Source organism: Crotalus tigris, unplaced genomic scaffold, assembly GCF_016545835.1.
Source record: "Crotalus tigris isolate CLP2741 ecotype Arizona unplaced genomic scaffold, ASM1654583v1 scf7180000018838.1047803, whole genome shotgun sequence".
Taxonomy (NCBI): Eukaryota; Metazoa; Chordata; class Lepidosauria; order Squamata; family Viperidae; genus Crotalus; species Crotalus tigris.
In genome coordinates, this window is record NW_024097227.1 from 192,187 (window position 1) to 217,617 (window position 25,431).

Sequence of the window (25,431 nt, forward strand, 5' to 3'; positions counted from 1 at the left end):
CGTGAGGAACAGGGATCAAGTAAGTGCTTGATAGTATAAACAGTATTAAGACCTTATCTATATTCTCAAGACTCACATATTAAGTTATCCAACAGTATAAGATGTGGATGATGTTCCGTACATACTCGTGGACTGACCCATGTAGAATATGTAGAATATAAGTGATGACAAATGCACTTGAGCTATATTTCTCTTTTCTCTTGGTTCATCTACAAAACTAGCAGCTCTTGACTGCTGTTTGGAATTGAAAAAATAAAACATAACTTGAAAAGTACATTTCAATGCTACAAGCTATTATTTCTTCCTTTGTCTCATGTGTTCACATTTCCTTCTCAGATACAATTATTGAAATTATGCCAAGGAAATTATATAGCTATGTGTCTCATTCTGTAATATCAGATACATCTATTTAGATTTTTAAATCCAATTGCTATTCAGGTTCACATGAGATATTTACCTTATTTCCTTTCCACCTACTTGCTTAATGGATGCAAATAGAGAGCATTAAGTGATATTTAGTGTTAACCCTACTGATATTTGGGTCTATTGAAAAGAAATCACCTGGCTACCACAGGTGTATTTTTCAACATCAAAGCTTCAGCAGTTCATTTTATGGGATTATCTGGAGGGTGTCTTATAAATTATAGATACTTAACCTTTCTAAGTTTAGTGACAATTCCAGATATAGTCTGGAAGTTTACTGCTAATAGTTTCATTTTCATCATAGATATATTAAGTGAATGGAGGTATTATGAAACTGAGGAACTGAGATAGTATAGCTTGGGCTAGACAAGTAGATTTGACAACTGTCATATCTGTGATAACTCTGTGTCTAAAATAGCATGCAGATTCTAATTGTTCACGCCATTGCTTTTTAAATGGCAGGCTATCTTTGTTCTAGCACAACTAAGTAACAACTTCACATATAAGAAGAGGATATAGAATTATAGAATGCATCCGTTGGATGAAAATGTATCTGTTGGGTTTAAATAACTAGAGCCAAATTCAACATTAAACTATGTTATCAAAGCTAAAAAATATAGATGGCATTCATAATTGGAAGGGTTGAAAAAAATGTTCCCAAATAATATAAATAAAATTATATACATAATAAATGATAAGCACATTTTTAGCTAGGAGAATTTTCTGAAATCTCCTATACATGTAAATATATACATTTACATATATGCATCCAAAATTTTTATTTTATTGTATTTATTTAATTATCAAATTTATATACCACCCATCTCACTATCTAAGTAACTACTGCTGTAGCTATATGAATACCCATTTCACTGCTTGTTCATTTCTCCCCCCAAAAAACAAAATATGTGGGAGTGGAAAACAGAATCTGGAGAAAGGGGGAGACGTATTTCGAAGTCAGGAAAATGTAATAAATTAAAGATTAATAAAATGTCATTGCCACACAGATCAATGCATCTATTATGCTTCTCTAATGTTTCTTTTCTCCCTCTCTTTTTTATTTAATTTTATTTTTTAGGGGGGTTGTATAACTATACTTGTGCTTGAGTTACACAGCTGGATCGCTGTCATCCTGAAAGGAATACCAGGTAGTCCTTGACTTACGACCACAACTGAGATCAGAATTTACGTCATAAGTCATTGGAGTCTTCAGTCAAGTCAGACCCAATTTTACAAATATTTCAGGGTGGTTGTTAAGTCACTCGTGCAATTGTTAAGTGAACCACAAAATTGTTAAGAAGATACAGCTTCTCCAGTGCGGTTTATGCAGAAATTGGCAAAAAATTTCAAATCTCATGATCATGTGATTGCAGGATGCTACAACTAGTCATGATTATCAAGTACTCCACTTGCAATCAAGTGATCACAGGGATGATGTGACACCATAAGTGCAAGTACAGATCATTAGTTACTTTTTCTAAGGCCATTGTAATTTTGAACCATTAAACAAATGGAAGAAAATTAAGGATTACCTGGAATATGTTTTTTTATATATTAAACCAACTTTAAAACAGAGGGAAAGAAAAAGAAAAATGCTTGAGGCATTGTGAACGGATTATGTGATACATAATCACCAATGTTCAAATACAAAACTATAATAGTATAAGCACAAAATGTATGTGTGTAACTGCTCTCTGCAGCACTATTCCAAATTCTTGAGGAAAACTTTATGGTATCTCTCTCTGAGATAGATGATATTCCCTCCAAACTCTGCCTGTGGACTTTCTATAGTCATCTAGATGTCCAGTCATTTAGAACAGATACCTTGGACTAATCTCACATGAAAGGTACATCCCCATGAATTACTCCAGAGTGTTGGTTGATATGCCAGGGAGCATATGCTTGCAGGGAATTAAAGGAGGGATAAAGAAAAAAGGAGATAGGGTCAAAACAAAAGTGAAGACAATTCCACGGGTGAAGAAGTACTGTGACTCAGGTTCTGATTGTTCCTTTGTCTACTTTTAACAATCAGGGGATCTTTAATCAGCTGCCCAAGAATTTAAAAAAGAAGATAATTCACTCTCATAAAAAAACAGGCTATTAAAAAGTATCTTAATCCTTTCAACTAGAAATTTCAAATATGAAAAAAAATAAATAGAAGTTTGTGGAACCTTGTGGAAAGCAAGATCTGGAAGACTGACAAAAATGTCCACTACATTTCAAATCTGCAAAACAGAACCAACCGATCACTGTAAAGCACTTGCTAAAATATTTTGCTGGGGGTGGAATGGTCATTTATAGGTCCATTATACAGTATTACAAATAGTCCTTGTTTAGTGACCTCAACTAGGACTGTCATTAAGCAAAGCAATCATTAAGTGGGATGTTTCATGACCATGACTGTGCTTTTCTTTTTCCCACTTCCCTCACCTTTGAAATGCTCATCCCAATGCTGGAATACTTAGCAAGAAGGAAATTTATGTTTATAATAACATTAATTGGAGAAGAAAGGATGATAAGAATGGGAATACACATCTATGAAGAGAGTATGTTACACTATCAAAATTGTACATTCCCCATTGCTTACTCTCTTGTAATCCCTTCCTCTCAAAACTCTCCATGCTTTGGGGTGGGGGAAGAGAAATAAAAGCTATTTCTGTAGGTAATCTGCATCTAACCTGTTCATCTCCACAACAAATGGGATCCTGCCAAATATCACAATCATAGAATTTCTATCAGCAAAGCCAAAAACATACAGGCATGCTTTGTAAAAAGAAGAATCAATGCTAATGATAAAGCATCTTACATAAGCAGTGCTAACTGCGATAAGTGCTACAAATCAATCAAGTAAGTCTCCTCACTTTCTTCACTCACATAATACTGCACCCTCCTTCCCCTTTCATTCACTCACATCATGATCGCTCTCCTTCCCTGCCTCCCTGAATTCATACCCATGCACACGTGTTTTCCACCCCTTCTTTTAGTAGCAATCTTTCACAGATTAGCAGATTAGGAGGGACCAAGCCATGGTCTCAAGATATAGAAAAAAATTCCCTTACAAAGTCAGTTTACCCCAAATGCTGAAAACCTTCAGAAGCAAGTGAAGATAAAATTCTTTCTGAGGGCTACTTTTCATTTAGATGACAGCATCTTGAATCATTTCTTATGTAGATCTATTTTTACACTGTGTGGTGCTTGAGTTTGATTGAGTTTTTGTTGTTATTTTTGTGCCGTGGATATTTGTTTGTTGTATACCACCAAGAGTCTTTTGTTCGTGGCACTTGGGGAAGGGGAAGTAGTCTGCCTTGGACTAGTCCCTGCAGTTTTCTTGGCAAGATTTAAAAGTGGTTTACTATCGCCTCTTATTTAGAGCTGTGAAAGAGTGACTAGACCAAAGTAACCACTACACCAAATTGACTCTCTGTGGCACTATAAGCATATAACAAATAAATAATCTCAAGATTATATTTAGCTCTGCTACTGCGTGATGCACACTATAAATATGAATAAAATCTATCTAAATTCTAATCATTTTTTTCTTTGCTGTGAAAAAAAAATAAGAACTGACCACAAATTTCTGGAGCTCTGCAGCTTCTCTAGGAAGAATGATATATATTCAGTTTATGAAAATTTCATGATCTTCCATGGTCCCATCCATTCAACATTCTTCTCAGATAACATCTATGGCAAAATTAATGCAGCAAGAATGAAGTCTAAAACATTAATCTTTTTCTTTTGAAAATCCAAGGAGATACTATGTTAAAATGAATGAGATAACCAACTTTGTATGATTGCATGATATTCCTAGAAACGCTCCATTGGAACATCAGGTTTGCTGGGAATGTATAAAGTTAAAGATTAAACAATCAGTCCCAGTCCCAAGCATGGTAACTAAACATTAAAAAATGAAGACAAAAGAACCTGACAATAAGGATACTATAATTAAATCCATTTTTATAAATGTTTAATTTAAAAAATTTTACAAATATTTTCCACTTCAAATATCTGCCCTGGGGAGAAAAATGATTAAATATCATAGAAGAATTGGCATTAAAATGGCAAACAGAATTCCATATATGCAATTGTAAAATGACTCTGGGCTCTCACCTAAAAAGAATCTGCACCTATTGAATTTCTGCTTTTTATATACCCATTAAATAGAAAGAGGCTCTGCCAGAAAAATGTTGCTGATTTCACCCACCAATGATGTGCCCACAATGACTCTGGAACAAGCAACATGTGTACTAGATGGCCCCAGGGAACAGAAGATGTGCTGAACTACAGCTGGTTATTTGCTGAAAAGAAGAATCCACTATGAATTACTTGTTTTCCTGGTGGAATCCATCTTTTTATAATGAACGAAGCTGTATAAGAAATTATCAAAATAGTGCTATTAAATTTTAATTTAAGCAGCTAAGGGAGCAGTGAAACAGAAGTAAATGCCAGGCAGGCTGCTGAAAAGTTCTAGCAATGAGTAAAGCATATAACTTTCCAATCTATCATTCATGTATCATCCTTTAGAATTTCAACAATGTATTTGTATAATGCAAAGGAATTATTTGCAGAAGAGGATTCACACCAGCTCCACATATTGCTTCCATCTTTTGCCTATTAAGAATGTAAAACTGAACACTGAGAAATGTATAAATGATAGTTTGGAGTCCCAAGCTTAATATTATTTCTGGGAATTTGTTTCAATTTCAGTCAGGAACTTTAGAATCAGATCAGGGACACTATTTGGTTCAATAATCACAGCACTGGGTTAGTAGCAGCATGCTGATATACTAGTTTTCCACAAGACAGTTTTCAGCTCTTGAGTCAGATGTTGAACACTGCTGAAGCAAAAGTTCAAGCATCTTGAATATATTGGAGGCTGGTGGGTCAGAGTCATTACAAAAACCAAGAGAACTCATTCCAAATCATGATTAATTTTTAAAATGAAATCTTTCCTGTTTTTATCTGCTTATCTCATCACTGGATTTTAGGAAGGGACGTTGTTTCAACTTTATCCTTTTTGTATACTTGGGCTGTGCTTTGACTAGGTAGGAACCTAGAATGAGGTAATTGACGTTGACATTAAACATTTATTTGCAACCAGAGGTTTTAGCTAAATTCATATAAAATAACAATAATTAGTTCAATACATCCCTTCTAATATTGCTATACTATTTGTCAGCAAGTGCTTTAGTATGTTCCTTGAACCCATTGCAAATAGTGCAACTTGTTTCATTAGATGTTCATCTTCATCAGACAGCAGAAACTATTTTTTTCCTTCTAAGCTAGACTCCTCCAGTTGGTTTAACAAGGGCATAATGAATCTAGCTCTAGCTTCTTGACAAAATTTGCAATGTAATAAGTAATGGGTTAAATCTTCCACCTGTAAATTACAAATGCATAAATGGTGTTATAGTTAATAATCCTTTATATCTTCCCACCAAATACGGTGTTTAGCATTGTTTGAAAGCAAAATTCTATAAAAGCTTGTCTCAGGGAATGGGATGTAAGACATTGTATAAAATATGACATTCGTTGTCCTTCTTTAAAATATTGATACCCCTTAGTCAATTTAAGATTAAGTTGCTCCCCATCTTGTTCAAAATCTTTAAAAAACATAAGTAGTCCCTCAGTAGTGGGGGACTAGTGTATTAGTGTAATAGTGATAATTTATGTCACTCAGCAGATCTAAGGAGAATTGTGAGAGTAATTTTAGACACAAATTGGTCTTTTAGCAAATACTACTATCATAGTTTTGGAACAATTTATCTGTAAGCATTCTTTCCTAGAATAAATGCCTAATTCTGACATTTGAATAGATTATTTCCATTTCAATTAATATTGTCAACATGTATACCATATCATCTACATACAATAATATAGGAATTTTTCTTCTTTCAATTGATGGGATATAAATGAAGGATTATTAAGCTCTTCTACAACATTGTTTATATAAAAATTAAACATAAAAGGGGCCATTATACAGCCTTGGCAGGCACTTTTTGTAATTTTTACTGCTTTGTTAGGGAGCTGCTTTGTTTTATCTGTACTTGCATGTAAGTGTCTTCATATAATCTATATATTAAAGTAATATATTGTGCATTGATTTTGAAGATCCATTTGAGGTTATTTGGGGGGTCCATTTATTGATTTGTGAATCAGATATTGTAAAGTAGAACACTGATCTACAGTTCCATGTCCTTTCTGATGCCTGTTTGTTCTTCTGTTAATCTGCCTAGTATCCTTTCAATGAATCAGCCTGTTTAAAAGTTACCTTGTATATAGCTTACACCCTATGTCAAGTATAGGGCAAAAGTTAGCAGGTTTGTGAAATCTCCCTTTTTAAATATTGGTATGACCACACTGTTTTTCTAACCCAGAGGATTTTGCCCAGTGGCATTGATATAAATAAACAAGGAAGTTAGCATAGCTGACAGGCAATGCCTTAAAAGTTTCTGGTGGTAACATATCCTGTCCTGGGGGCTTTGCCAGCTGTCTGTTTTGAAATTATTCTTTTAGCTTCTGCTGCACTTAATGGGGGCAATTTTAATGATGATTTTAATAAATCTTTATCCATTAACTGTTGGTATAGTTTGATATTTTAATATCCTCAAATTTATTTTTAAAATAAATAAGCTCATAAAAGTTATTTAGAAGTAATCATTGGAATGTGCTAAATCAGATATTGCATAAGAGAATGCAAAATAAAACAGAATAAAACTGCAATCCATTCCCAGTCAGTTACACAATAATCTAATGAATTCATTTTTGTTCCTTTATGTGAAAAACAAGGCTAAAGGGCTAAATGTGTTAGATTCTGTTCACCGATGATGCCAAAAGATAAAAAATTATTATGTAGAAATTCTATCAATTGTCCCCCACATAATACATACATAAATTCAACAATAGCCTCCATTCAGATTAAACTATAGCATATAGCACCATCTGGTGTGTACTATCACCAATACAGTCTGCATTCTGATCAGTGGGAGATAGACTTCTGAAGAAACAGAATTACGTGTATTGGCATTTAAAGTTCAACAGTTTACAAAAGCAGAAAACCATTCTCAATGCTATTTTCCAGTAGTAGTCACATAATGTATATGATATACATAGATATATTACAATCTAAATTGTTAAATAGTTTTCCCTTCTTTATATATTATTTAAATGTTTCTTTGTGTATTATGTTAGGTTAACAGAGACAAAATGACAGTGACTGAATTGTGTTCCAAGTAAAATGAAATGTTTTGCTGATAAAGTATATTAGTGAACACAAGTGGCAAAAGTCTATGACATTTCCAAGTCAGAAACTTCCCTGGATTCATTCAAACACCAATTTAGGCTGTCTTTTGCTTCTCTTAATTCAGGCATTACAAGCAAATATGGCTGGCTGACAATGGCTGTCCTAATTTCTCTTTGTGAATTTTTTTCTGGTCTCAGGAGCATTCTGGGGCTAGAATATGAAATAGAAATGCAATACAAACAAAACTATGAGTGGATTCTTGCATTGAGAAAAGAAATCTTTACAACTACTATGGATAACTCTTAGCAACTCAGATAAATGCTATCTAATCATATCAAGGACCTGCCTTCTCTAAGATTTTGTTCTCATAATGCCCAATAGTCAACTATGAGAAGCCTATGAACTTCCAGAAGTAATTTAATTGACTGATTGGGATCTGTTTTATTGTCCAGAGTGATTAGGATAATAGTATCACTTCTAAGATTATTCACACTCTGAATCAGCATGGCAAACATTTGTTTGTCAACTGCTGAGGACAATGGGAATGATTGACTTATCACACAATTCCATTCACACCATACCAAGAGATGCCTCTTGGATCCACCGTAGATCTAAAGAAAACTAAAGGCAGTTGCCAGTTTTCACTTTTTCTGAAATACTCATCATAATTAGGCTGTTAAACCTAAATCCCTTATATCTATATATAAACTTATATCTTACTGGGCATCTACTAGTCAGAAAGAATTACAGATATGCTGGAAATAATTGCTTATACAATTAGTATTTGCAACAAGCAGATGCTTCAATGATCAACAGAAATGGAACTTCTAGCTATAATATCCAATAAATCAGTAGCTCAGATCTTAGGGACATAAAATATGTGCAGATAAGCATTTGGCACATTGTAGCTTTGTGCTGCACAAATTAGAGAAATCCCAATAAAACAGAAGGGGTAAAAACCAAATAATTTTCATTAAGAGCCCAACAGGAGGAAATAGCATAGTAGAATAAGCTTTAATTCTCAGGTTCCAGAGTCTGGAAATTTCCATCCTCATTATAGCAGATATAAGCACAATTCTGAGCTCCATTATTTTCATCAGATATGTGATTCAGATGATTTGTATGAAAATTTCACATGGGAACATTATTAGTTCCCAGACAAAGCATTGTCTTAAAACCCAAGAGAGGGGATTTAATATGAGGTGTATCCAAAATGCAGCTTCATTGCAAACAGCGTTTTCTGATCAGTGTTCACGATATTTACAACTTCAAACTAGTTTTATAAACAATCTTTCACCAAAATACAGGTGTAAACAACTGCAAAAATTAATAGCATGTATTTTTAAATAAATAAAATATAGAGACTAAGCTTTAAGCTCCACAAAATTTAATGTTCAGGTTTTTTTTATTATAATTGGACAAAAATCCAAGAAATCTTGCCAAAAAGGTAGTTACTTATCAATGGTTTAAAGTGTTGAAAAATGTGTAGACCTACATCCCTGATTATGCATATGAATTGTTGGTATGGAAAAGAGAAACAAAATACAGGAGATGAAGATAGCATTCATTTTTCCTGGGGCTTAGTAATTAAGGCAAGGTTTATATGCAGCCACTGAACTTCTAACTGGCACATGAATATATCTTTGCAGCAAAAAGACTTGGAAAACTCACTTTGCTGCTGTGCATTGGTCATCTGTATTTTTTCAGTCCAGATGTGATATTTTCTACGTCAATGTTATTAAACTCCCATTATTAACTTGGTGCTGAATACCTGTTTCTTAGAGCTATTAACTTGATATGCAAAAATCTAATGATCTCTAAATAAAATTAGAGATATTTAAACCTCTAATTACTAATTGGTGATTATTAGATAGCTCTATTTTTTTTAAATTGAATTTATACAAATATAATCAAACAAATCTTCAAAACTCCCAACTGCTAAATCAATATTTCTGTTGGATGCCCCTTGAGAATGCCCAGTTGTTTCCTATTCTCCAGGGGTCAGTATCTTTCTGAGTCACTTTATTTAGAAATAAATAGTGGAAACCATCCTTTCTCCTGCTATTTATACTATTATAGGGCATGTCAGTGCTTTTGACCCTGGTTTACTTCCTTCAGAATCAGGCTCTGATGTTCTTACAGACAGTTAATTAAATTTGTAGTTATTAACTATAGTTAGATATAGCTAACTCCATGGCCTTGCCCACTCAATTTGTGTGTGAGTAGTGGAGGAGAAGTGTAGCGTGTAGCTTTTGATAATGTCGAGGAATATAGAAATAATTTTAAAGAAAGAATACAAGAGCACTTACATAAAGCGTTAGATCTGAAAGAGAGGCAAGGGTAAGAGAGAAATTCAGAGCTGCCCCATCTTGATTATCTTTAGTATAAGAGAGGAAGAGATAAACTCTACCAGGCTTCCAAGATTCTATTATTATATCCTATAACAATAAAGTTCCAGTGTTTCTTGTATTTGTTTCCTGATCCTTTCAGGATGTATGTGTATGTGTATGCACACATATGAACAAACATGTCATGTGCACATATTTATCTGGGAGTGCAATTTTCAGGATTACTTTCAGCTATTATTTGCATCACTAAATTGATAAAGTAGAAAAGTTGCACAGGATCTTTAAACCTCCGAAAAAGACAGGAAACAATATTTTTCAACTATCATTTAGGTAGAAACAAATGTTATGCTAACACTAAATTTAGAATGTAAGCGCACATATACACACAAAGATGCGCAAAGTCTCTGTGGCTAAGAATCTGGTTTTGTTTTTTGTTTTTTTATAAAGATGGACCTGGAGAAAATTCAAATGAAGACAAGGGACAATTGATTCTTCCCATAAAAGTAAACAGACCAGATATAAGTCTGGCATTTTCTAGCATGTCAATAAACACTAAGGTTAAAAGAGACACAATGTATATAGGTCATTCCTGATTGAAGACCTTTTCTTTGGTATATAAGTAGATTTATATTCTAATCCAGAGGTCCCCAACCTTTTGAGCAGCAGGGACCGGTTCTGTGGAGATTTTTTCCACGGACCAGAGGGGGTGTAGTTTCACGTGCTGCCTGCATCCAGCGGATAGGGTTTCACTTGTTCTTGTAGATTATACTTAATCTTTGTAGCTTTGAAGTCACCAAGCCAGTGTTTCTCAATCTTGAAGACTTTAAAATGTAATCCTGAACTCCCAGCCAGCATGGGCGATAGTTCAGTATTTTTTTCTCACTCACAACAAAAAGCCATATGTCTTTGCTTGACCAGCATTCTTCTATTATTAGATAGGGAATTTCCATACATCAGAGCAACATCTTCCTGTTCTAGCAACCCTATGTGCAGAAATTTATCTGCTTATGTTTGTAGATCATGAATACTTGTGAAGGTTTAAATTCACCTTTCCTATGTTTCCAAGTCAATCCTTCTGTTTTCAATTAGAGATGAAGAAGCATCTTGGATGAGAAATGAAATGTTTTCAAAGAAAAAAACCAAGGAAGTCTGGTTGCATTTTGGAAAATGCCCCTTTGGGACTTCCCCATTTAATTAATGAACTTCAAGAGCAATCATGTAACATCTCATATCCCTACAAGTTTCCCACCCTTCATGCTAGATTTACCTTCTCCCCAAGGCCTTGCATTAAAGGAAATGCATAAAGTGATGCACTGAACCAGTGGGAAAAAAGGGCTTGCAGGCATTCGGAATCAAATTTTGTAACCTTAATGAATTGACAAATGTACTAATTTCAAAAAATTAGTCTTAAGCACTACATTGCTCAAATGTATTTTCGTCCTTGCCTCATATTCTGCATACAGTGAAAGCATTTTCTCCATTTTTTTCTATAGATTAATTTCTCATATCTAATGGAAAATAAAGAGACACAATGCGTCACAGCACTACAAAATATATTGGCACTATTTGTTATATTGAAAACAGTAAATTCACCCAGGTTAAAAACATATTCCAGGATTGAGGCTCCTTTATTAACTTTGATGCAATGTAACCTATCCAACTTTGATTCTAATTTTAGCAAGGTTTTTTTTCCTATTAATTTTGGGTAAAGGGGTTGTAAAAGATGTCAATGGCCATTTTGATTCCATAGTAAATGTAGTAAGTATTCCACATGTAGAAGTAACTGAGAAAAGACATAGCCAGAACAACTGAACAACAACATGGTAAATGCATGAGTGAGGGCTTTTGTGGGAAAATATTCAAATAATTTTGATGGGAAGTCTTGGCATGTTTCTAGACCTTTGATGCAAAGTAGCTATGCTGGCAAAAAATTCCAAATGAGATTTTTTTTTCATAATAAAGTGAATTCCTGGACAAAAACAATCCTTTCATAATAGTAAATTCACATAATAGTGAATTCCTATAGTTATTCTCATTGTCTCTTTCTTGAATTTATCTTTTTAACGACTTCCAAAAATTAAACATTTCCATTTCCCAATCTTGCCACAGTGAAGAAGTATCTTCATTCTTCCCCTCTCATAAAGACTTTGGCTGATTCTCTAATAAATAAAATGTGGCTGGAAGGAATGATCCTTTGTTTAAAAAAAGTGTTCAGCATCTATGTCAAATGTGTTTTAAACCAGACTAACACCAGGATAAGCTATATGATTTACTACAGAATAAAACAGTAAAATAAGAACACTAAAAACAAGAAATTGTTTCTCAGAAAACAGTTCAATTTCTTTATCTTCAGACCTGCTTAAAAAAAAGAGAAAGGAGAAGAAAAGGTCAGCATCTTACTTCAGATCCAAAAGAACCTGACATGTCACATCAATTTCTTGAATTTGTATCACATACCTCAAATACAAGAAATAAAGATACAAAAGCAAAATTTTGACTGAGATAGCCACAATTGCAAACTTCAAAAAGAGATTTAAAATTTCAAGTGGTTTGATAACTTAAATGGTTTATTATAGGCTGAAGAGGAAATCTTATTTGTTGTGAAAAAAGGGAGGAACAATCAAAATATTAAGATAGATCAGAATAAAGCCAAAAGTTTATAAAACATTGGGTTTTTTTTTTCTCTATGCATGTTCTTGGTCTGTCATTATTTATAAATGCAAAAAACAACTTCTTGATTTGGTTGGTAAGCTTGTTCTTGCGCTATTATTGCATTCTATGTATTACTCTGTATTTTAAAAATGCCCCCCATGCTTTTGATTGGTTAGTGCGGAATTTGGTTTTTATATTATTATTGTGCTTTGTGTATATTCTTGATTTCAGTCTACAAGATATAATGGGCCTAAATATTTTTGCCAGGTCCATTTCTGTTACATGCTATAAGAGGCATGTATATGCCTTACATACGTAGATAAATTTATGTCCCTGTGTTAGCTTACTGAAGATGAGTCAGTTGCACTAGATATTTTTTCTAGAGGGATACAAAAGAGAGAGATCCCACTCCCCAAATCCTATTTATCTTTACTCACTGAAAATATTGTACTTATTTAACCTCTTCAAAGCTATTTGCTTTCCTGGATCTGGTTGAAACCTGTGTTCTCCATATCTTGTGGAAGTATAGTTCTATGATCCTTCACTATTGGCCATACTTCTTGTTGGGGCTACTTCAAGATGCAACTCAGTAAAGACCACAGATCCCTCACTCATATTAGATGATACGATGCATGCATCTTATACATTAATAATACATATTTGTCTCTCTTATTCATGTCTGTAGTCTGCTTATATTCACCAACATATAGTTTATCACATATTAACAGTTGTGAAGTACACATATTAACTGTTGAATGATATTAACATTCAGTGTTTCTCACTTATTATAATTTCTCACAATAGATACCATATAATCAGTCTGGATTAATTGTACATTACATTTTTAATATTTTAAAGTTCAAGAGCAACTGAGCTGTTGCTCTGTAGTTGAGGGAAAGTAATAACATTTATGGTATTTATTCTTCAACCTCATTTTCTTAAAAAAATGATAGCTATAACAAAACTTAGTAAGTAATTATGAATTGTTCAGAAAAAACTGTTGGAGGAAGAAAACAAATAGTAAAAGATTAATCATCCCACATTCGTTTTCATATTTTAAAACTGTTATTTAGGGGAGTTTATAATTGCTTCATATTTCTCTCATTCACTTTGCTTTAGAACAGCAGAACGTATCATCATACAACTCTATTGCACATTATTAATGTTCATCTTATTAGGAACCACCCAAAAGGGAATCCTGCAAACAGCCAAAGCTTAAATACTATAGTATTCATAATAGCAAACTATTGCTCATTTTCAGAATTATCTTGTGTTTTGAAAGCTCCAACATACTATAAAGCATTCTTACATACCACTCTTCCTAATTGATCCAAATAGTAGTACTATTGTCGCAAACTAAAGGAATCCCTGCAGATTTTACTCCATTAGTAGTTGCTGATTATAGGGGGAGTGCTCATCTCTTTCAAGGCCCATTGAACCAGCCTTGTTTGAAGACATTTCCATGGTCATGTGGTCAACCTGATGTCACAAAGCACTGTTATCTTCCAAGTGAAGTGGTACCTATTTATCTACTTTCAAACTGCTAGGTTGTCAGGAGCTAGGGCAAGGACGGGAGTTCACCCAATCATATACAATGCTCAAGTTTTGAACCCAAACTATTGGCTTTCCAGCTAATAAGTCCAGTGTCTTAACTGCTGAGCTACCATATTGTAATCTAATATAACATTTATAAAAGTAAAGGTTTTCCCTGTCCAGTCGTTTCTGATTCTAGGGGTGGTGCTCATCTCCAATACTTAGCCAAGGGAGCCAATATTGTTCAGACTCTTTCCATGGTCTTCAGTACAGAGTATTTATGGAACTAATCATGCAATGTAATTTTCCACCTCCCTTCTAATGTTTAAACAACTGTAGATTCATTTCAGAAAGTTTTTCAGTGTGCCTTATTCAAAGAAATCTGGGGAAAGGTCCCATTATGTTATAGCATACTTACTGTTGCAGAATATTTAGAGATGTGGCTAATACTAATAGATTTTTAATCTCATCAGCTACAACTCTTACCTCCTCTCTAATGTTTAGCAATGTGTTAATTGTATTATATGTTTGTTAGGGAGTTTACAGGCTTTAAATGCAGCTACAAAATATTATAAAGATATTCCTACACTTCAGTAGACGCTTATAGTTTCTTCAGTTATACAATTATTGATGTTTTAACAAATATGATGGGGAGAATGGCCTCCAGCAATCTTCTTTGCTTTTAATATATGCCAGTAATTCAAACCTTATTTCCCAATTCATAGTTTAAATGTAAATACTTTTTCTCAGAATGTTCCCCTTTCCATGAATATAATTATCTTCTTCCACCACAACAGATGCCAAAACTGAAGTATCATCCTAATAAATAATATTATATTATTTCTATCCTATGTTTCCACTTGCAGGGCTCTCAATATGTTAAGTCAAAAACCAACAAGGTATATTGTTTGCTGGTATGTACCATTTGTGGAATATGAACACATACAACTCACTAGCAGTAAAAAGAGACTAGGTGAAGAGTATCCAAAGGAAAAAAATACTATAAATTCCAAAGATGAACATTCAAACTTCTCCATACAAAATTACAAGAGGTGCATGACTTTTCAAAAGGTTAAACTGAGACAATGCAAGAGGATGAAAGCACTAAATCCAACACACCAAGATAGCTAAGAATACCAGGGCAAGACAGAGAGCAGATGGGCTGGCAAGAAATAAACCCTGTCCTTGCTTCTCAAAGGGAAGAATGGATTGCACTTCCCATCTGAGCCACTCATAACACTATGTATTTGTCCCAGAAACTTCTTCAGGGATAACAGCATGGTAGTTAATTTGATAGTGAAGCCTGGATCTTGGATTTATGGATTCCAGATAGGAGCTAACTATACAAAACCAATATTGTTCACACTTCACAGTGACTAAGCGCATATTAATTTGTGAGAACAGACCTTCCAAACAAAAACAAGCAAAAATCTATATGTCATGAGGTAACAAGCTCTTCACATTTCATTCAGCAGTGCTACAATATTGCTTAGTTTCTATAAAGGTTCCATTCTTATCATCTATAGCCTCTGTAGTAATCATAATTAAATGAAATCCACAAATATCCTTCCACATCAGTTCATCTATTTACATTCAGATACAAAACTGTTGAATAAAACACAGGACAGTTAATAGAAAGATGAAAAATATGTTTTTTTCTTAATAACTGAGACAATGTTATCTCTTCAGTCTCATTATTTTGCAAAATAAAACACCATAGTGTGTACACTGAGGATTTATTTCTGTATGTGTGTTTAAATTGATGTTTAGATGAGTTATATCCATCATATAGAGATCTTGTAAAACAGAGGTCTCAACCTTTTAAGCATCACAGTCCGGTTCCGTGGAGAAAGATTTTTCCGTGGACCAGAGGGGGTGTGGTTTCATGTGCTGCCTGCATCCAGCGGATGGGTCTTTGCTTGTTTATACAAACTGGTTGCTGGCATGCTGCGGCCCGGTACCACTCCACGGACTGGGGGTTGGGGACTCCTGTTGTAAAAGGCTTGCGTATGTATTTAATAATGTTAAATCATAACCCTTATTCTTATGTCACTGTATAGATGCTAGCCAAATTTTCATAATTTTCCCATGCTAATAATTTATCAAATAGGTCTAGGGATGCCTTTAATTTACAAAACAATACTCATTTGAAAAGTTCTTCCTTTTCTAATTTAATAGAAATAACCAAAACAAAGTGGTTTCAAAACAATGCTTTTTAAAACTGTTCTAATACAATTGCTACACCACATTCCAGAGCACTTAACAAGAAATATTTACAGGTTGCTAAATGTATTAAATAATCATGTAAAGAAAAATGCTTTTATTACACACCAGCCAAAAAACACAGGAACTGAACAATTAGAAACGTTAACTTGTTAAAAAAATTAAATATTATTCAGAGAATACAATACCACAGAAACAGCACTTTTTAAAAAGAATCTACCTATGTGCAAAAAGTACCAGTTTTAATTACCAGAAAGAAAGAATATGGGAATTGAACCCTTTGATTTGTATGTTTACATATAAAATTAAAACAGGCTTTCAATTGCACAAATCTTTATCGACCTCATATATACATGTTTAATGGCATTTTGAATTAATAAATGCCTACATTGGCAGGCCTTTAACATGCATCATTTTCCATTTCAAAATTTATGTTCACGTTAAGGGAATGCTGAAATGGGTGAGAGATCTATAAAATTCTTTCAATTTATTTATACAAAGTCACAGATCATTTTAAAAGAAAAGAGGAGCTCCCTACTTGAAAAAGAATTGAATAGAAAAGAAAAAGTTGTGTGTTATCATTGTCAATCAGCTACTGAATTAAGAAATCAAAACTTCAATTTTTGAAACTATTTTGATTAGGATGCATTTTAAAAGTAGACTAGCAAATAGGTGATCACAAAAACCTACTATGAGTGGAATTACTGCACATGCATCATTGAAGCAAAGAAGTGGTGGCCATATCCAAAAATCACAATCTTATGAATTACTTTGAAATAGGTCTATGTAAATTGTGGCATATAAAGTTTTAAAAAAGTACCTTCATTATTTACTGAAACACCTACTTCTTAAAAAAATATGTTAACTTTCCCCAATTTTTAAAATAAAATGCCACACTATAACTGCACACTTTGTTAAAAGCTAGACTTGGGTGATACACATACAAAAACTTTCCTATAAAACCACTACCCAAGGGAAATGGATACTGCCATGCTAAACAGGCAACAGACAAAGCAGTTTTATTGCTTTTTTGCTAAGGAGAGATGGAAAAAGAAAGAGAGAAAGCCTACATCCAACAGTAACATTTTCAACTTCAAGGTAGTGTTGCCATAACTTTCACGTAAATGGGACTGGCTAATAAAACTACATTATACAACAGAATGGCAAATTGGGGTGATTTGTTAAAAAATACTACTTTGATGCAGTGGCTCACAGAAATGTTTATAAAACATTCTGTTCTTTTATCCAGTGTTGAGTATGCCGACACTCAATGCCACCTCAAATATTATTAATGGGAATTTTTCTCATGAAAAAGGCTATCTACTTTATACAGCATACAGTATCTACTTTAAAAGCTAGGGGCAAAGCCACCCTTTTTGGATAGTAACTCAGCCTTAATAGTATATGATAGGACACTTAATTGCAGGGCACAGTTAAGTAAAAACCTGAACATACTTAGCTGGTTAAACTTACACTAATCACTAGTAATTTACAAGGCAGGGGACCTGCTGAGGTAATTGAGAAGTCCACAATCAGCACGCTGTACACTTGTTAGCCTTCTTGTTTCAAAGCAAGTTGCCTTTTTTTTCTTTGGATTAACTTAAATGTTTGGAACCTATACAACGAGGGAAAGAATTTTTTGTTTTGTTTTTAGCAAGAGTATTTGAAGTCAAATTATATGACAAAATATTTGGGTACCATATCAGATACAAGTTACATTGTAATTTATGAAGCCCAGGTAAATCCATTTCACATGCAAGGAAAGTCCCATTATCCACTAGAAAGCAGACATATGAAAAACATACTCCCCAAAAATCTATGTTTTCAAACCCAGTATAGCTCAATAATTGCACAGGTGCTTGTAATATGCCAAACACAGGCTTCTTTTCAGCTGAACAGGTGGCAGAAATCCTTTTGCGATGTACTTTTTACATCACTGGGAAAAGCTCGTCAAGACTGCAAAGCATTTCCATCTATGAATATATTCTTCAAGAAATGACTCTTATATAGAGTCTATGCAGAATGTTATTATCCACTATGTTTCAGATAGCAGATAATCAATTTAATGTCTCAGATTATGTTATTGCAAAAAAGTAAAAGATATTCATACAATTTTAATACACTAAAATCTGAATATATTACTTTTCCATTGCCATTTCAAGGAAGGGGAAAAATCTAAATTAGCTCAATAAAAATTATCTTTTGCAGAAAGGAATCTGCATATATTTAATTAAGAAATAGATTCATTATAAATTGAGATACGAAGAACTGTAGTATACATAAGAAGTACTATTTCATCCAATAGATATTTAGCATTTTGTTCTTTAATCTGATGCTAGCAATAAGTGCATAGATTGATATTTTGTGGGAACTTGTTGGAGAGTGAACACATTGAGAAGGAACACCCTCCCATTCACCCTCATATTTTTATCTGCAAATAAAAAGTGACATTCAAACTAGGCTATGCTGATTGCCTACATGTTAGAACTCTCAAGTTGAATAATCTCACCACAACATTTGGAGAAAAGGATAATCAGTGACACTATATATAGAAAACATCACAGAGTCCAGTTAGAATGTTGCTTTTTATATGTGGAAATGACAGCTACGATTATGAAACTTTCTTCCAATCTCCCTGAACTGACTTCTCTAAATTTAATTTGGTCATAATATAGACTAATATATATTCATAAAACAGACAATTTAGAATTGATTTGTTAAATAAAACCTTTTGTGAAAATAAATCCTGGACTCCTTTCATTTTGAATATATTGTTTATCTAAGAAAGTGAATTAAAGTCATAAGTATCTTTAATTACTTTCATGTTAGAGAACCATCCTGTCTGCCTCTTTGTCTTACAGGGAACATGAACTCAGGCATTTGAATAAAAACTCTTTAGGGAATCACTGGGAATACATTGTACAATAGAAATTATTCAACTCTATGTATAGATCAATTCTTCATATACTGTGGACTGTTGGCCATAATGAATTACACTCAATGTCACAGTAAAGCCTATATTTTGGTTACCTCAATATAGTTTGCTTTTTTGAAACAGCCATAAAAATATTCTATATAAGGGTTTGAAATAGTTTTATAGTTCAATACAAACCTACGCCGAGCATATAAGGATTTTTACCTGTTCAACACTGAATTACAATAATGCGGGGGGGGGGGTTGTCTCAAAGTTGCTATCAAGGCGAATTGAAGAGCTTACTTATGCACAGACAACTGCTTATTATTATTCATCTAGTTACTTGTCTGATATGCTGGTCCATTTTCTAGATTTAAGAATAGACAAGTAACTTAGCCTGAAAGGGCACATTATTCTCTTCAATATTTTGTTTAAGCTGCTTCTGAAGAAAAACTGAATAAATCTAACAAAATAATACAGAACGTCAAATTATGAACTGTTTAAGAAATAAAGAGCATATTACAAATCTGTTCTTGATTAGGAACATTAGTAAGAATACATATTAGCTTAAAAACAGTCCAGCAAATGTTGCTGCCTGAAAGAATTTACAGTACCATTATTTACAAATAAGACAGAGTGAATACAGGAAATTTTACACATTTGGTAGTTGACAAAGTTATAGTTTGCTGATAGCAGTCTATCAGGAACTGTTAGTAGGGAAGACTGGACAGTTACTGACATCATAGGCTAGTTCTGAAAGTACTAAAATCTATATTTTAGTTGGTTTTGCAGCCAACATCCTGCCTTAAAAGGGGAAAGAAATAGACAAAATACAAAAAAATGGTGCTGAGGTGTACTGTGCGTGGGACTTCCATTTAATATGATGAATCCTACTTAAAAACATGAATTGCAACTTAAGTCAATAAAGCACATATGAAGAACTCGCACTCTTGCATTCTCAAATTCAAGATGATTTAATGATGTTATTATGATACTTCTATACATAATAAAAGACTGCAGAGCCTGGCTATTTGATCCAACAATGTATGATACTTGCATTGTCATTTGGATGAGATGTTGATTTTCAAAAATAAAAAAAAGAAAATCACACAACCAGTTCTGGTTGCGTGAAGAGAAAGGATGCTTCGAATTTAAACCGCAACCCGGCATGAAAGTGAAATATGGTTTGTCTTGGTCCAAACCTACAGAAATAGTTTGTTCATACAAATGTCATCATATAAAAACTTATTTCTTATATGAATGTTAATAATCTCAAACTTCTGTAAATGAAGGAGTGAAAAGGTGAAATAAAAATCCAGCACTAAACACACACACACACACACACACACGAACAATAACAGAAGTTGAAAGCTTTTCCCCTTAGACAAGCATGTTTCTGTACAAATGCTTTTTGTAATCTAATACTGTCTGAACACTATCAATAAAATGGCCACTAAAGCCATGATAATATCCCAGGAACATTTAAATATGTTTTTCTTTACAATAGTAGTCCATTTAATTAGTTTACTTTATATGCACCGGCCTTTCATCTGATTTTAGACGTTTTCTACGTGGCTGTATAAAATCTTCATCTGAATCATCAGTTATTTCAGCATCATCTTCTTCTTGCTCGAATTCAGGTAAAGGCTGGAAGATCCTGCCTGGGTATATCTCTGTAAGTTTATCTTCAAAGTATAATGCAACTGCTTTCCCTGCCTGTGCTACTTCTGAATCAACCTGCAAAGTAAAAAAGATAGTAACATTCACCAATTGGTAATGCACATCTCTTCAGCAAGTGTGCATGGTCTGAAAAGCTTACCTTCAAATTAATCTCTTGTGTTTCTGCATAAACTTGAACAACTTTCATCATCTAAAAAGGATACCAGAGTCAAAACAAAGGAAATTATAATCCCTTCTAAAGTTATGATACTGTACAGGAATGGATGATGAAACTCAGCCATGATGGCAATTTATTTCTAAAAGTGGTGACACAGAGGTGACACTTCATAAGGTCACATTGCTAAATTTTGGGTATATGATCCATTAACAAATGATCAGTTTTGTAAAACTGATACCAAGCACAGAAATCCAAAATTGAGCTGTACAGTAAATAGGATAATTGTGTTATAAATGGTTGGCAGTAATTTCTTCCATCAGGATTCCTTTGTCATTTCTTCTTAAGTGCTAACCTACTATCTTCCAGTTCAGTTCTTCTTGTCATGATATAAATGTGGCAACTGCAGTACGAAAAAAGGGCAAGTTTCTTTTTTTAGTCTGTACTAACTGCATTTATCTGCCCATGAAAATTTCTTTTCATCGTATGTTCATTTTTCTTAAAATTAATTTATTTTGAAAAATACAATTATTTGGCCTCACCTATTACAATCCAAGTTTAAATTAAAGTTCCAACTGCTTAAGGCAACTCAATACTTTAAAAACTTTTACATTTTGAGATTTTACTATTAGAATTTTATATGCAGGTATTAATATCAACTTTTACATTATGAGATTTTAGTATTACAGTTTATAAGCAAGTATTAATATCAAACCAGTACAAAGATTATAACCCACTTTAATTGAAACTGAGGTTCTCAAATTGTCCTATAGAAAATTCAAGATTCTTTTTCAAGAGTCTCTGAGCATATTTAAATAAAAATATCTAATCAATGGGAGACAGAATAATGATTTTAGATAATATAGATAATAAAGACTGGATCCAAGTCTTTTCTATAGATGATAGCAACTCTAATTTAAGTATGATTAAATGTGGCCAATTTTCCTGGAGTCAAAAAATATCTTAGGTACCTATTATTTCTTTTCCCACAAATATTGTGTATTAATTGAGGTTCACATGCCATATTTTTGATGTTTCAAAAACCCCATATTATGTCAGCATTCCTTTTTATACCCACATGGCCTTCTAAGTATTTTTTTCTACATATCTGAAATTATCAATAATGATTGCTTTTATTTTAAGACTTTGTTATCTGAATTGCACAAACTAGAATTGCACAAGATAACTTTCAATTAATAAGGAATCTAACTAACTGACTGCCTTGCAGAATGGTTTCCAAACTTTTAAAACATGCTATTTAAGCATCACAGTGTCTATTTTTAAACAACAGCTATTTGGTTATCATTAGAAGGCCAGGTATTCTACAGCTATTTCCATCACAAATTCTGTCTTTTTATAAGTCATTTAGCAACTGATAATCATGTCTCCTTGCATTTGTTTAAATCTTGCTTTATTATTTATTTACATCAAAATCTTCATGTAATCTTGGATTTAAGATTACAACTTTTCAAAACTATTTATCGTTCACAAAATGCTCTAGATTTAAAGATAATCTATGAATACACCATGTATTTAATTGTAGAATTATTTATTAATGACCTATCTTGTTTTCTATTGCTTTCAATGCCTTTTACATATCAACTAAATCATTCACACAGAGGATTTCTGCTTTTCTGCTGCTTGGACTAGGTAACAATGTGCTATTAAAAAGAAAATGTCTCCACAAAATGGAGGCATTAAAAAGCTTGTGCACATACATGAATGCAACCCACCATTTAATTGGTTCACTATTAAAATCAGTAAAGAAACTAGAAGATCATGCATGACCTCAGGATCCAATTTACATTATTTCTGTATATAATAAGAGACTGTATAAGAGGCTCAATCTGTGCCCAGTCATATCTTTGTACAGCTCACATGTGGAACACTAATCTATTTCCATCCAACATTCAGAATTTGGAAACACGTGTAATTAACATCGATGTGAAGACACAGAAGAAAGTTTTTTCATCAGTCAAAACAATTCTACAAGTTGGAAGTTAACATACTTCATTAAACCTTTCACAGTTCTTGAAGATCAGCCGAACATCTGCCACAAAATCTTCAGGTGTCTGATAATGTTGTGAATGTTTCTTCTGGAGTTTTTTCTTTACCGTAGATAGATCCATGGGTTTCTTTATTATTTTATAGTAATTTGGTATCTGTTCAGAAAAAAATGCAGTCACATTAGAAGAGAGAAAATTTAAGAAACATATTTTTACTGTAGAATATTTTTCTATGTGAAGCATTCTCATTTTTAAAACCAGACTCAAACATTTAGAAAACATACTATAAATGTGAAATTTTGGTATTATTTTCAAATGTGGAAATTCTACTTCATAGCTCTTCAACATTGCTAATCCAAGGATTTTGTAAACAGATACTTTTTTTAAAAAAGTACATACTGCAAAATACCATTCATAACATAATAACAACTATGACTGTCAAATGTTGATCATCAATTTCAGACTCCTAAAAGTAAACATCTGCATTTTATCATCTCAAGATAATGTGTATGAAAGCACTCACCGAGGCTGGAACTGGCTCTTGGAATTCAATACTCAGCTCATGGCAATATAGATAAAGTAGGAGGCGTTCACATTTCTTGTAGAGGAAAAACAAATTCAATTAAAATTGCTTCATTCTTAAAAGACTGAATTTTTTTAACTAGTTATAGCAATAGCACTTAGACTTATATACACCGCTTCTCAGTGCTTTACAGCCCTCTCTAAGCGATTTACAGAATCGGCATATTGCCCCACAATCTGGGTCCTCATTTTACCAACCTCGGAAAGATGGAAGGCTGAGTCAACCTTGAGCTGGTGAGACTCAAACTGCCAAACTGCTTGCAGTTGGGAGTCAGCAGAAGTAGCCTGCAGTGCTGCATTCTAACCACTGCACCACCAGGGGCATGATATGTGCTTATCCTACAGTTTTCAGAAGAATAAGATTCTCAAAGCCTAATTCAGTCTGCAAAAACCTACGAATAACTAAACTATCTGGAATAAACAGACATAAGTTATACATATTTTAATATCCATGCAACTAATTCCTTTTGCCTTCACAGCTTTGAATCTAAACAAAGTCATAAGGAAGTAACTTTCAGGATTGTAAACTATTTCAAAATCTATTTATGATCTGGGGTTTTTTTACATTCAAAAACTTGGCATTTTAACAGGAGGTGTGTAGACTTTCTATATTCACTTAAGTCTAAAACAAGAAGAAAGACATAGGCAGAAACCTCCCTAATTTACATGAATATTTGAGGAGAGGGAGGGAGGGAGGGGGAGGAGAAGGGGAGAGGGAGAGGGAGGGAGGGAGAGAGAGAGAAGCAAGTACAGAAAAATTTGCAAGATTATGTTACTATAGTCAATATTAATAAAGGTAATTTTAATCTTCATACAGAGTTGGTTTCTTGATTTGGTTTACATAATGCAATGGCAGTTGCTGACTATATAAAATAAAATATAACTTAAATAAAGGAACATATAATAGGCAAGATAATTGGGTTAAATTGATCTGAGAACAAGATACCTAAATTATGAGACACCTACCCTTTGGTCCATAGGACTCAATCCTTGTGCAGTTTTCCCCTTCTTGGTGTGCTGCAAATTATCGCAATCATATTCTACCTCAGGTTTGAGAAGATCTCGACAAAATGTACATATCCATTCTCCACTAGAAAAGAAAAAATACATCCAGAAATTTAGATAACATATTATAAATCTTCTAAATACATAAATACAAATCTCCAATTAATCAAATCATGTGTTTGTGTGTGTGTGTGTGTGTGTGTGTGCGCGCGCACGCACGCATGCTAGTCAGTCAATTCCTGTCACAACCAACAGATCAACATTTGGTTGATCTGAAAATAGTGGACCCTGCACCTGCAGAAAAAGTGCTGTTCGAATGGCTGGAAAAATAACTTTACAACTAGGTCTTACAACCATCACAGCATCTCTGTAATCACATGATCAACATTCAGGCACTTCACAATGGATGTGTGTTTACGGCTGTCACAACATCCCATAGTCAGGACTGTCATTTAAGCATTTGATAACTGGCTTTTTAACAAACAAAGCTGACAGTACAATTGCAAGTTGATGTCCTGTAATGCCTCACTTGTGACCCACAATGACTCACTGTGGAAAGTGATGTCGTGAGTCCCTCAGAGTCACATGATATTTTGCTTAGCTATGGAATTATTGGTCCCAGTTGTGTTTGCTAAGGAAGAGCTATCTATATTATAATCAGTAACGGCCTC

General features: G+C 33.6%; 1 protein-coding gene across 13 annotated transcripts in view; it reads right to left on the minus strand.

The window, feature by feature from the left end:
* The window catches only part of TRIM33 (tripartite motif containing 33), a 101,367-nt gene that overhangs the window by 16,490 nt on the left and 59,446 nt on the right, over positions 1–25,431 (minus strand). For 3 of the 13 annotated variants that reach the window (XM_039356943.1, XM_039356942.1, XM_039356941.1), the window contains exons 16-20: positions 24,722–24,845; positions 23,697–23,771; positions 23,177–23,329; positions 21,153–21,203; positions 16,347–21,070 (exon numbers count right to left, since the gene is read on the minus strand). In XM_039356943.1, the coding sequence (XP_039212877.1) occupies positions 20,858–21,070; positions 21,153–21,203; positions 23,177–23,329; positions 23,697–23,771; positions 24,722–24,845 (616 nt within the window). In that variant the 3' untranslated portion in view covers positions 16,347–20,857. Of the gene's footprint in view, positions 1–10,291; positions 12,370–16,346; positions 21,071–21,152; positions 21,204–23,176; positions 23,330–23,696; positions 23,772–24,721; positions 24,846–25,431 lie in introns of those variants that run through there. The other 10 variants (XM_039356937.1, XM_039356934.1, XM_039356940.1 and 7 more) reach the window with 8 other exon arrangements.